Genomic DNA, 14,138 nt, shown 5'->3' with positions numbered 1-14,138 from the left:
ACTAATCCATAGATTGATGAAATTAGTATAAGACCCATGTTTGGATGCTGTTCCTGTGAGTTTATGGACCAGTGATCCAGAATAGCAGGCTTACAGACACAGACAGGCTACCACTGCATTGGCACATAATATTACGGTCTAAGACAGAAATGCCTCAGAACTAGTCCAGCAGTTTTCCTCAGCCAATATCTACCACACTGCTCCGGAGGAAGTGAGTTGCAGCCAGGTTTCTGCCTACTTAGTGCCTTTTGGCATTATTTTTGATTCATAGATAACTAGCCATAGATTTTTGTTTATGTATAGTAATGCATGTGTTCCCAACTGCATTTACACTAGGCCCCATTTGCCTTGGTCATGAGGTTGTGAACCTGTGCAACAAGCAAGTACACTGCATCGTATTATTTATTCAAGTATGAGGCAACTGTGTTCGCTTCAACAAATCCAGACAAAAGCTGATGGGAAATTCTGCTTTAATACATACACATCTAAGGAGGTGGTCCTGCTGCTTACTTGACAGGCCATACAAAGAGCCACAACACACTTTTAAACACAAAATGCGCCATTATGAAAACAATGTTTCAGATTGCAGTTCCCTGCAGGGGAATAACAGAGGCAACATATTGGATTCAAATGTGACTTTTACTTTTATTATGTAGAGGCATTTCAGAGGGGCTAAATAAGTTTCCTGTGTGTTCCTGAAAATGGAAGGCAACTAAAGGAAAATCAGTGCAGGCTTTTTGTTGTGAAGGAAAATTGCCTTTGGACGATAGGAGGCTACTGACATGCTGTTACTGCAAACATATGAATGGCTGCAACAAAGAAATACATAAATATACCCACTGCAGCTTTTTGCACAAGCCTGCCTAGTATTATGTCTGGCACTGTAAAATACAGATAGTTGGCACACAAAATTACTAGGGTAGATGACTGGGCACCATAAGTTGGTGGAGGAAAATGAAAACTGCTTTGTGGGATTTAGCGTTTCAATAAATTCAGATCCTTTCAAGATAAGTGCAGTAACATGATCAAATCCATGTTGAACTTCCATAATAGGGCAAAAAAAGCAGGTCTGTATTCGTTTTGTGAGGGAAGAAATGAGGAAAATGGGGTCACAGGTGTTAGATTTCTAGAGTAGATATCCTACATAAATAAAACAGGTTTGATGAACTAAATTGCTGGTTCCCTGTCAGAAAAACCCAAGTACCCCTTCCTCATCACCGCCATTTTTTGCAACCATTTCATCAATTACATTTAGACGTTTTAACTCACCTTTTGACTAATTAGTTTCCATGCCCTCTCAGCATGAGGTGTTCAAGTGTTACAGTTGACTCAGTATGTGGATCTATTTCTTTCTTTCAAATTACTTGAGCTTCTCCACAATCTAAATATGTACACTGAAACAACTGCAGATGTACTCCCTGGGGTACACGTACCCCTGGCTGGAAATCACTGCATCAGGCATCTAAGCTTGGTATGAAATTAAGAATGTTTTCATTTTTAAACGGTATCTTTTGATAGTCCTATCACACGTGTTAAACTGTATCAATCAAATAAACTATTCTTCACTCAGCAGCATTTACCAATCTGTACTTCACAATTGAGTGGAATGCTGCTTTTGACACGGCTAACAATATCTTGCCAAAATATTGTTCATTTTACTCTATCTGGTTGTAAAGCACATGGAAATGATTTCACTATCCATTCTGCACCTGCTCATTATACGGCCCATCATTTGCACATCACTTGGACAGACAGCATCCACCAGAGCTTTCAGAGAGGTTTAAGCGAGTCCAGTGACCGTATTTAATATAGACTATTAAACAGCTCTCCTACAAAGACTATTTCAAAGGAGAGAACTGTACTACAGCAGAAGTGCAGCGGGTGTCTATTTGTCAAGGTGTCTCTGAAGCTTTGTGGTTTTCATCTGCCCCAAGGAAGGTTTCTAATCAGCACCTGTGTGTGCTTTTCACATCTTTTTACTGCTTCTCTCTGGTTCTTTTTTAAAAGCAGCCCTCTAGCAGGTGCTCCATGGCTCATCATGGCTACTTCTGTTTGATCAAACCTGCATACTTTGCATTAGCGAGTTGCTTTGTTGAACATGATCAACCCTCTATAGTGTCATCAACATGTGTATATTCCAATTACATTGCATTCTTGAGTGGCCACATGCATGTCAGAAAAAAATGCTATAATGTTCCTAAAAGGAATTGCTTAACATTTTGGGAAATAAACGTATTTGCTTTCGTGCCAAAATATGAAACTACCGGTAGCAGCCAGGTGGCATTAGAACAAAGGCTTGTCATCACCATAAAGTTGTCAGGCAACCAGGAGGGACTCCAGAAACAAACAAGATGTAACATGGTAATTGCTGAGCTTTAGAGGTGCTGGTAGTGTGGTTTTGTTACCTGTGGACAGAGGTAAGCTAATTATTCCTTTAACAGATCTCTGTAGAGATTAAAAACATTGTTGCTCTAAACACGTCTGCATTTTGGATTTCCATGTGTGTCTGACTTATGAGAAGCTCTACATCCATTTATTGAAAATGACGCACATCACGTTGATGGTAAAGCCTCACACCTTCTGCTGCTTCGTGCTGGGCAAACGTATGTCAAACTCCCAACATGAGATGATCTGTAACAGAACATCCTGTGTGCAGGATATTGTCGAGTTGGTTGACGACTGGAAGATTAAGCTTTTTTTCTATCTACATACATGTCTAGCTTTGTATTCCAAGCCAAACCATGACCACTGTCTCCAGCAATGGCCTAAATGAGCTGCTGGTGTGAGAAAAAAAAAAAAAAAAAAAAAAAGAGGAAAACCCTGCCACTTTTAAAATCAGATTGGGAGAGAAATATGGAAAGGTCTGCAGGGAAATATAAAAAGGCAAAGGGAATTGGGGCCAAATCCGCAAGCAACACAGAGAACATTGCCATACAAATATGACAATGTAGCTTACTTAACTTCATATTACGAGGGAATAGTAAATGATGTTCAGTAAATTGATCCTAGCACTGTGGTACATTTCATATGTGGCTCCTGCAATGCTGATTAGAAACAAGTGAAAACATTGCACAGCTATTTTTTTTTTTTAATTTTCTGTGTTGGTCTACCTTCAATTGTACAGAATTGTGTAGATTTTTAATTCATTCTAAGTAATGTGTGGTATGCTTTCTATATAATTTGACCCTGTGCCACTTTCTCACAGATTTACTGATCTCTAAATTACAGATCAGAAATTGTTCAAATGTTTCCCATGTCATAATAATATGATGCAAAGATGACAGAATTCAACTCAAGATGCTGCTGTTCAACTAATAGCAAGTCCTTAGTGGGTTTTTATTTACATTGTTTTTATTATGTATCTGTAATAAGTCCTATATGATATATGATCTTTGAAATTTGTAATTGTGATGTTTAAAATATTGCATCTTTTAAAAATGATTTATTGACTGATTGATTTAAATACACAAATTCAATTTTTCCTTTTTTCTCAAATAAGGCCCCTATATTTTGTAGGCCTGTAATCAGCAAAGACAAATGGTTTCACTGAATACCCAAGCAGCATTCACACCACCTCACAAGCTGAAAAGTACCTCACTTCCGAAAACCTAATTTAAGTGCCTAACAAAGAAGTAAAGACACTGAATAGCCATTCTTCACATTCCCATTCTCTATCATTTTCTGGAAACATGATGGATGAAAGCTTGACAGTGCTCGCCTGACTATGCAGTGTGAGGAGAGGGGTTGGCTCACATCCATAGCTTTGGCTGTTGTTGACATGAGCAAAGTAATTCTTGTGGGTTTAGCTGTGAGCGGCTGGTACAATCTTATGAAGCAATCCACCTAATCCAACAAGAAGCAAAAAGTCAGGAACGTGGGATCTGCATGTAACCTCTGTCTGGACTCAGCTATATTAGTTTTCATCACAGTGACCCGTTAAACCTATCAAGGTCCAGAACATCAATCCATCAAACAGAGCTCATATCCTAGCCGGAGAACCTGGGCCAACTGGGCTGGCAGCAGTTACTGTAGCCTGAACTGCCGGCCACATGGATCCAATCATCTCACCCTGGAGCACTGGCATCTCTGAGAGAACAGGCCAGCAACTACCGCTTTTACAACCTCTTCTTTACAGGCACACGGTTGTTCAAACAGCTACACAATATTAATAAACATGTGTGTACACAGGAAGTTAAGCAAAGCAATCCTCCAGGCACCAAGTGTTGACAAGGAATGAGTAAGTGAAGAGGGGGTAGGTGAGGAGTGCTGCACACCACAAAAGAGGGAAGAGAGCCAAAGTAAAGGGTTTGAAAAGACTAAACACTGACTGACGCACTTCACACAGTAAAGTGATGCATCATGTTTGCCATGCATCAAAATACAAAGAAGTTATAGACCTCACAACAGCCTTGATTCAGTTTGACCTGACTGACTTACCAGAATAGTTTGATATCTGGCAAATATGTTTATTTGCATTCTCTCTCTCTGAGTAAGATGAGAAGACTGATACCAATCCCAAATCTAAATGGTAAATATGAGCCTAACACCAGCAGCCAGTAACCTTAGCTTAGCATAGAGATGGGGGTGGCAGCTATCCTGGCTCTTTCTGAGGGTAACTAAATCTGACTGCCAACACCACCTAAAGCTGATGAGTAAACATGATATATTCTGTTTGTTTAATCTGAACAAATGTTTCTCATACAGTAAGCTCAAGGTCGAAATGTCCCACCTCGATACAAAGAGATAAAGAAAATGCACCAAAGTGAAATCTGCCCAGTTTCAAACATTCACTAAGCTGGGACTGAGAAAAAGACATCCTGTAAAAACATATCTATATGCGCACCTTCATTTGTTAGTGCTGCATGGGAACCCTCAATCATATTACCTTGGGCCCTGGGGGAACTTTTTTTCATGGCGGGAAACTAATGGAGGACAGGGATGTGAGTAATCAGAGCAGAATGGGCAGGAATGGATCACCACAAGTGGCTGGTGCTCGTTGGGGGAATCTGTATTCCGAGGTTAGGCAGGGATAGGAAAACCACACTGGAAAACTGACTTGGGAATGGCATCTGGTTCCCATATCCACAATGTATCACAATTAGCCGGCAGAAAATGACTTTAATGTGTGTGTATGTGTTTGTGAGTATGTTTCTGCTTGTTATGTGTTTAATGTTCTTGTGGGAGCAGGAATGCTGCGAACTGAAGAAAAGTGAAACTGATAATGTGATTGGTTATAGGTGTGGGTCGCCTACGTACAGGGATAAGATGCAAGTAAAACATGGAGGAGATACGTAATTCTCAATCTCAGTAAGGGAGGGTCTCATCATGCCTGAGAAAAGGAGACATTTAAACAGCTTTAACCAAATTGTAGGCATGAAAAAGGCCAACATCAAAGCCATTTTTTTCCTGCACAATACGTAAGCAAATTTATGACCCACAAAATTCTTGTTATGGATATGAAATGTTGAATAAGGGACAATGTTCCAGTTGGAAAAGTGTTTCTTTCACTTCTTCTGTCTATTCAATTAGAACCACATACTGGCCTCTACATTTCTCATTATTTGATGTTATGAGTCGGAGGAAAATTCCTCTCAATCGAAAAGATGTTGAGTTTTTTCTTAAACTGTGAGAACTGCATTCATACAGTGTTTATTCTCCCACCACGCTAAGGTAGTGACAGTCAGTTTTCCCTTTCAGCCTGCTCAGCCTACCAAAGTGCACTATGGGCTGCTTCAAATCACTGTGAGTAAACCTCACGGTTGGCCCGAGCACTGCCTCTCGCCATTTGTTGACAGACGAGCGCTGCTGATGGGCACAGCATGAGCACAGGACTGACATCGAAAAGGTCAAACTCTTAATGTTGTCACATCTAGTGCCAGTAGGCCTCCTCAAGCACCGCTGCCCTTATGAGACCAAATAAATGCTGTCATGTCAGATAGATCCACTTGTAGCTCTCGGTGGGCCGCTTCAGTGCCAAAGCATGTATGTTAGTGTGTGCGTTATCTCGCTGTGCTGATCTGAAACTGTTAATGGGAATTTTCTGTTTTAAATTCACAACATGCAGCCTAGCAAAAAGTGTAAATTAACACATCAGAGCATGCAGGGCCTCCTTCAACTCTAACTGGAGTCTCACTTTAAATAAGCTGGCGCCTTCTCCTCCTCCAGAGGGCAAGAGTGATCAAACTTTAGCTGGAATATGTTTTATTAACAGGTGTGGAGCTGTGGTGCATAGCAGATGAAGGATGAAGGGTAGAGGGCGCCTAGGCTACTCTGCTTCACCCACACATTGCCTCTAATCTCTGTATCGCAGCTGCATAATTCATTCGTTGTGACAGATCATACTCTACCTGTGTCGCTGGAATCTCAACAGATGAAGAAGGGCTGTGGAAGCTACTTGTCAAATACAGATATATACAGATATCACCAGCTTTATTTACCTGATTGCTAATGTGACTGAACTCTTGAAAGGGCTCGTGTTGTACTGTAGCTTGCCTGGCTTGAGACTCCCGTGTAATGCAGAGGCATGCTTAGCGGCCTGAAGTGAGTTTGATATTTCCCCCATTGTATCATTTTCAAATAATTCCCCTTTCCTTTTGACCAGATTTCAAAGCATGTCAGTTTCTTTCTCTGTCTGTATAATTTTAATTTAGTATCGCATACAGCCTGTGCTAAAAAAGCACGGTTGGCGGGGCGTTGTTAGTGGGTACTCGAGTGCAGCCTCACGGATGGTGTTTTATGCTTGACTAGTGCTAAATGGTGTGCACACATAGTGGTGGGTGCTTGGGCTTGATGTTTTGACACAGACCACCCTTGACGAGTCGCACAAAGATGAGAAAAATAGATAAAAAATGAGAACACGAGGACATGATCATTTTTGCCTCAGCTGTCATGTAAAAAACTTTACTAACCTTCACACAGCAAACTGTATACAGTGGCAAAAGGACGCAAAGTACCCTTCTTGTGAATGGTGTAAAAGTTGAAAATCACCTCAGGGCACATCTGTAACATGTCACCATTAATATTTTTCCAATCTGTCTGGAGAACAATAAGTTATATCTAACCACTCATCACTTGACAACCAACCCAGTGATCCCATGTGAAACAGACACAAAAACTCAAGCAGCGGAAAAGGGAAATCGAAACAAAGCAAATCATTTTTCCATGTCTAAACGCCTATCAGAAACCACCAATGAGGATCTTTTCCTCACGAGTTTTTATTGAGAATTCCTACTCTCTTTCTGTCTCTGCAACCACAGGTCCCTGTCCATTCATCAGCGGTTGAGTAACGATTAAGTCACAGATCTGTAACGACCTTAGCAGTGCTTGGTTTGTTTGGCTCCAAGGGCTATGTACAATTTACGCAGTGTTCCCAGAGTTAGAGGGATTGCTGTTGAATATTCATAGCGAGGTGTCCCCTGCCATCCCCCAGGTGGGCATACCAAATGAGAAACCACACGAGATCACTTACTACTGTCTCCTTTTTAAGAAACTGGCACAGGATTTTTTATTTCGGATTTTTTATTTCGGAAGACTTACAGAAATTTGTAGAAATGTAGACTTTTTGTAGGTCTTTATTGTAAATTACAGCCTTTATTTGTTTAGTGCAATATGGGTTTTGCTTTGGCTACAGTAAAACTAGGACTCTACCAAACGTTTACAGCACTTTCGCCTATAATGACTTCAGAGAGTGATTTGCTGTCAGGTACTTACTGTATGGGCACTGGATTTACCAAGGGAGCAATCCCAAAAGTACCAAAACACAGACATCCCATACATTTACTGGCAAATCCAGCCTCTACTGCTGTATTAACATTTCAGGGACAACCCTTCTTGGACTTCAGTCGGCTCTTGAGACATCTCACAGTATGATTTTATTTGTCAGATGTAAAGCCTGGCCTGAGAGGCTGAAAAATAAGACCACCTGCTCTTACTTACGTCCCAGAACCCCAGGAACGAGTGTCTGAGAAGGCTCTGAGGATTAACTTACGACTTTTACAGCTCAGTCGGCACACGCTATTATACCTATTCAATCACACTTGCCTCTGGACTATAAATAATTTTAACAGAATACACACACACACACACACACACACACACACACACACACACACACACACACACACACACACACACACAGTGCCCGCTTGACCCGGTTATATATGGAACTGTCACAGTCCCTGGTGCTTATGTACGTATGGGTTTGTCTTCATCTTTGGGGAAACTCTGAAGTATTCCATCTGGTAAGGGGAGTGAATCTGATCAGCCGGTATAATGAGGTGAGATAATCTGTTCAGGTTCAGGGACCTGGCAGGGATGTAAGGCTGGTAGCAACGATATTACAAACCAGACTGCCCAGATGAAGGGGAAAAGGGTCCCTATTCGGGGAAGGCTGGGATGAAGAGATTATTTTAAAAATAGAGTCAGAGTGTGTGGTGCAGCTGAGATTTCTGGTAGCAAATTTGTCATAATTCTTCTACATCAATTGTAAAAACAAACATTTATACCTCTATGCTTGCTTTACAGTTTTTTATCTAGTGATTGTTCACCACGGTTCCAGTCTTTATGCTAAAATAATCTAACCTGTTGCTGACTGTGGATTCATATTCAGTTTACAGAAATGAGAGTAGTGTCAGTCCTCTCCTCTAACTCCCAGCGAGAAAGTGAATACGTGTATTTCCCCAAACGTCAAACAATTTTTTTAATGTGACCTTGTGGTTTTTATGCCATTTTTTTCTTTCATGTAAACTACTCTTGACTTTAATACTACTGGATGTTTGTAATTTGTTGCTGCAGCATCCTGCAGCCGTGTTTTACTGTTGCTTGGCTGTATCTTTTACCTTCACATGGCTGTCACAGTTGGGAAAGATGTGAAGCAGGCATACTTACAGGAGGTCCTGAAAGAGAAACGAAAAAATACATGGTTAGTGTGTTTTCAATCAGTGATCAAACAGACTCAAATCATCCATTTTCCAATGAAACCACATATTCAAATAAGTAAAATGGGAAAGCAGGCCATTTCTGAGAATTATTTCTTTGGAAAGGAACATTTCACAAAGATACATCTCTTCCATGATGCATTCACAGACTACACCAAATAGACAGAAATTCTCTTTTATTAACCCATTAGTATTTGTACCTATGATATAAAACAAAGGCATTGTGACCAAAGATTCCTATCTATTTTCCATGCAGTTGGGCCAACAATGGCCACAAGGCCTGGTGATCACATTTTACATTTGTAAGTAGCTCTAATTTCACTACTACAAGGGATTGTGAGCTTGTTAAAAACTCCCCCCACGTTTTTGTGAGGTGACACTCGTCTTTTTCCCAATTACTGCTGCTCAAAGGACTGTGTGCAAACGTACTTCAGTGCTCCCCAGAACCCTGCAAATCATTTCAGGTCTTTAGGTTCTTATTAAAAAAAAGGTACCCAGCTGCTTTAACCCTGAAAAAGTTGTTTTTTTTCTCTTTACAAGTCCTATGTCCTTGAACTGTTCTTCTTCATGACCAGGGGAAAGTGCAAATTGCTCCTGCAGCTGGGGCATTTAAGGAGCCATATTAGAGGCTCACTGGGCTGCACTTCTGTAGCATTGTCATGGATCGCTGAGTTACAGTAGACCACTTAGCTTTTAATAAACCTGCTCCACTGTGTGTTTATTTGACATGTCCCGCTCTGTCGAAGGGCTCAGTACAACGTTTTTTTAACCATCAGTGATGGAAAATCAAAGAAATAATGTGGTAAAATGTACAATATATGCTGCATTTAATAGGCATCTCAAAGGTTGTAGGGGTTGCTAGTACTTCAAATTCTTGATGGACCAAATACAGAATCTGCTGGAAGATAATCCATGGAAAGTTCTGACATTTTGTAAAATAATCCATCCTCAAAGCTCCAGCATCATTCAGTCACTGAGCTGAGTTTCACTTTCTGTTCTAACACTGATACTTCTAGTCATTTCCTCCATAATTTTTCACCCTTCTGCTTTGAGTTTAAAGGTTGCTGAACTCACTGGTACAGGTATTGTACTGTATGGGGAATGTGATCGCTTACATAGCCGCAAGGGTTGTTATAATGCTCTAAAATGACACAAAGGTTACACAGCTGAAATGGGGCTCTCAAAGTAATTTTTTCAAGAAGCTTTATTGTGAGGAAGCTTTTCTTCATACTTGAAATTGATGCACCACTAAGGGTAAATTGCTCAAGCTTCTCAATTTTAGCATAAATTCCACCTTTTGTGAATGGAGGTACATAAGTAACAAGAACTGGTTATTCACATAGGGAAAATATGTGAGGAAACTTCTAACACTTTCCAGCATTGGCCACCTGCTAGAACAGTTTGAGACTGTGGCTTTCACTGCTACAAAACCTTTTTCATCCTAAACCGTCATGCCACAGTTTTCCTTTCCATATGTTACCGGTAAACAAACAAGAGATTCTAATGAAGTGTTTCATTCATAGGTAAATATCCCCGTGTCTTTTTCCTATTCCTTCTCTCTGTCAGTTGAAGCCAAGTCTGGGCGAAAGCTTCCCTTTACCTTTGTAGATTAGTAAACTCTAAAACACCTCCCTGTGAATTTGTGGGAACCTTGCGGCGGCTTGGTTAATTTTGGTAAAAACGAATCATGAATTAAATATGCTTCCCTTCAACAACCGCCAGTGTTGTGAACTTAAGAGGGAAATTGGATTTGCAGAAGGTTTACAGTTACGTTCCAACACATCCAAACAGTAAATGTAAACAGAAATAACGGAGATATGATTGCATGCTAGTCACTTTTACAGCATTTAAAGCACCAAAATTTTAAATTACATTCTCTGTACAAGGACGCTTAAAGCATTGCTTTTGTAAAGCTAAAAATGCCACGCATAAAAATGTGCATAACCAGTGAACATGCAGATAAAAAAGATGGAGTGATCTTCATTGTTCATGACATTTATAAATACGGTCTCTCTAAACAGGCACCATTTCAGGTTGACTAACTTGAGCCAAATCTGTCTGATTTGACAACACACTTCAGCCTGGTTTAGTACTGTAATTTGGGCTATTATACAGAATGGTGAGGCCTGTCATCCCAGTTTTTCCCTATTGTGTACCCATGATAGACACTGTGCCACTCCAGTCCAGACATTGTGAGTGGGTATGATTGTTTGCCTGTTTCCGATTGATTTGTTGAGAGGAAGCCATTCACATTCTCCACATTTGCTTTGGCTGACCAGAGAATGAACAAACTGTCTTCGCACAATGGTGCCATTTGAAATACACTGGCATGGTGGATGTTTATTGGAAAGTTAAGCACTGCATAAACAAAGCCTGACGGTATTTCAAATGTGTGGCCAACCAGAACATTGAACTGTTTTCTAGCTGTCATTTGATTTCTCATTTTTTCATCTTCCCTGGCAAGTCAGACACTGGATCACTTTAGTATTATGTGAGAGAGCAGAGAGCCACACCACACTGATCCATGTCTCAAAATGCAGAACATGGCCTCAAACAGCATCCTAAATTAATTTGGCAAAACTGAAAAGGAAGGATGTAAGAGAATCCTTGATACTCAAATAACAGACCTCAGCTGATTCGGTTCGATGCTGGTGACTTTGATAAGCAGTGGCTGGATCTGGTGGTAAAAACAGAAGCGTCGTTTTTTTCCCTCAAAGACACAGAGTTTGTTTCTCCGGCTGTGAAACCAAACCGTTCCCTTCTGACTCCGCCTCACGTAAAATTGGGACCTTGGTTTGCCCGGTCTCTAATTTCTTTTTACGAGGGCAGTAATTTTGTTCCAAAGTGTTGGCTATGCCCTGCTGCCCTGCACTCTCAGCAAAGGAACACCGCCACACTCCAGAGCCCATTATCACTTTCACTATCAGGTGAGCCGAGTGTGGATCCAGCTCCCTGCCAAATACATGTTCGCGCTGTGAATTCAATTTGTGGCGACACTTTCGGTTTGTGGGAGTGTCACTGCACAGCATGTCCTTTTCCTAGATACTCGAGGCCTCGGCCGGGCCAAGTTTGTTGAGTCAGGCCAGGAGAGTGTGTGGGAGGAGGGAGGGGAGATTGGGGATCCTGAACTCATTAAGACAACTTGTTGCTGAATTTGTGGAGGCCAACAAGCGTGGGTTATTCTATATACTGAAGCTGAACGAAACTACATCATGTCTGGGCTGGAGCGTCTCGACGTTTAGACACGCACGTCATCACCTTCAACAAGTTTGGGCATCGCTTTTATTTTCTCAAACTGCACCGTAGTGTTTCCATAACAACTGAAGCTGAAACAATGCAAGTGAACAGTGAAAAAACCAGGCCACAAATTATACATCCATAACCTATTTTGGCCTCCAAAGATATATAGTGTACTTTTACATGATTGTAGTGCAGTATGATTTGCTGATGTACTACTGAATTATTCCTTAAATGTTTCTGGATTAAGAAACTTTGCCTGCCCCCCCACACACACACACACCTACCAGGTTCTCCATTGCGGCCTCTTCTTCCTCGCTTTCCCGGAGGTCCTGCAAAAAAGAAGAATATAATACATTTTGTTCAGTAACTTGATTGTCTTTGTTTGTATAAAAGTTTCATATTCTTCATGTATTCTCACAGTCAAACCACCAACAGGAGGATGAGGAAGAGCCACTGCAAAATATTGTATTTGGACTACAAACACCTCGGAATCTCAAGGTTCATTAAGTATTTCGGGTCTATTTAGACATAAACTGAGTTGAAAAAAAGGAAACACACACAAATGTGCGCTTCATCCTGTCATCAACCCCTTTCTCCTTTTCCAGTTGTTGCTTTCAGCACAGAAGCTCTGGTTTTTATTTGTTTATCTACACGTGTTTTCCTGTTGGCCATTTTCCTGCCATTACTATCAATCTGCTGAAGTGCAGCTGGAGGAGTAAAACAATTACATGCTTTGTCAGGTTTTGCATGTTCAAGACTTGAGTGGGCTTGTCTTGTATGCAGGTAGTCCTCAGAGGGGAAAAAAACAAAAAAAACCTTTGGAAATTTGGAGTCTCTCTCCCAAAATGACCTCCTCCTCCCTGCAATACATGCAGTCTTTTCCTGAGGTTGGCAGCTGGAAACAAATTTTCAGGCATTGGCATTTTGTTTGCTCTCTGCTGAAAAAACTTGGTGCATTCACAATTTATCCGAGGGGTGAGGCTGTGACTTTTAGACCAGCTGAAAATTAAATGTTGAGCTCTTATAATATGGTGTCAGAGTAGTACACGGGCATGCTTCACCTCTGAGGACGACTTGTCAACTTGCAATGGAATGGGTGATATCTAAAAATTAAAACTGCACTCTCCAGTCAACATTAAAGGAGCTGTCAGGATCAAATAGATTGGAGGTCACTGGAACCAATAGGAACAATTTTCCCTGTCTGGATCTGCATCACAAAATATCCAGATAGAATTTCAGGCAGCAGCAACACTGTGAAGAGTTATTATGCAAATCATTTTGAAACTTCTTTTGACCCTTGTATTGGCAAAGAATAGCTTTTTGTCGTCATGTTAGGGGTTCGGGATAATTACAGTCATGTAATGGGGTTGGTGAAAGTTTTTTTTAAAACAGTGCATAGCTCAACATTAACCGCATGTTGCTCCGAGGGAGGACTTGGTGACACTGAGCTTTTGTCAACAGCTAAAAAACAGGACTCAAAATACAAGTCCATAATAGTCCAAATAACCTGACCTAACCTCCCACCCAAGCCTGTATAAAAACCTCCCCTTAAATTTCAGCAAGTTCTTCTAATCAACTTTCCTTTCCCTATTTGCTAGCCATTCTAAACTTTGCCATCTCTGTCCCTCTATAAAAAAGGAAAATAAAAGTTATAAAGTAAAGGTTAAAATAAAAAGAATAATGCCTTTTACGCAGTGTTTGTCTGATTTATGATACACCAGATGTGTTACTGGGGTGCAAAATGCAGGATTATGTTGCACAACTGTCTGTATGATGCGTAGTCCTCAATTTGATCCCACTGTTTGGCTCTGCTTCAGCCTCCGAGTCTGCTCCCTTTGGACAGTTGCCAGGATAATGTCAGGCACTGCCAGCGAAGGGTCCAGGCACAGTTTAAAGTATGTAACCACAGGTGGAGTTTGACTCTCATTTTACTATGGCTGACATCAACCCTGGTTTCGCCAT

At 40.9% G+C, this 14,138-nt stretch overlaps 1 protein-coding gene across 10 annotated transcripts in view; it reads right to left on the bottom strand.

Moving 5' to 3' along the window:
- Positions 1-14,138, bottom strand: part of LOC120797560 (collagen alpha-1(XXV) chain) — a 144,225-nt gene that overhangs the window by 53,328 nt on the left and 76,759 nt on the right. For all 10 annotated transcript variants that reach the window (XM_040141328.1, XM_040141327.1, XM_040141331.1 and 7 more), the window contains 2 exons: positions 12,461-12,505; positions 8,887-8,894 (listed from right to left, as the gene is read on the bottom strand). In XM_040141328.1, coding sequence (XP_039997262.1) covers positions 8,887-8,894; positions 12,461-12,505 — 53 coding nt within the window. The remainder of the gene's footprint in view (positions 1-8,886; positions 8,895-12,460; positions 12,506-14,138) is intronic.

Source organism: Xiphias gladius, chromosome 12 (genome assembly GCF_016859285.1).
Source record: "Xiphias gladius isolate SHS-SW01 ecotype Sanya breed wild chromosome 12, ASM1685928v1, whole genome shotgun sequence".
Taxonomy (NCBI): Eukaryota; Metazoa; Chordata; class Actinopteri; order Istiophoriformes; family Xiphiidae; genus Xiphias; species Xiphias gladius.
This window is presented reverse-complemented; position numbering and strand designations above follow the sequence as displayed.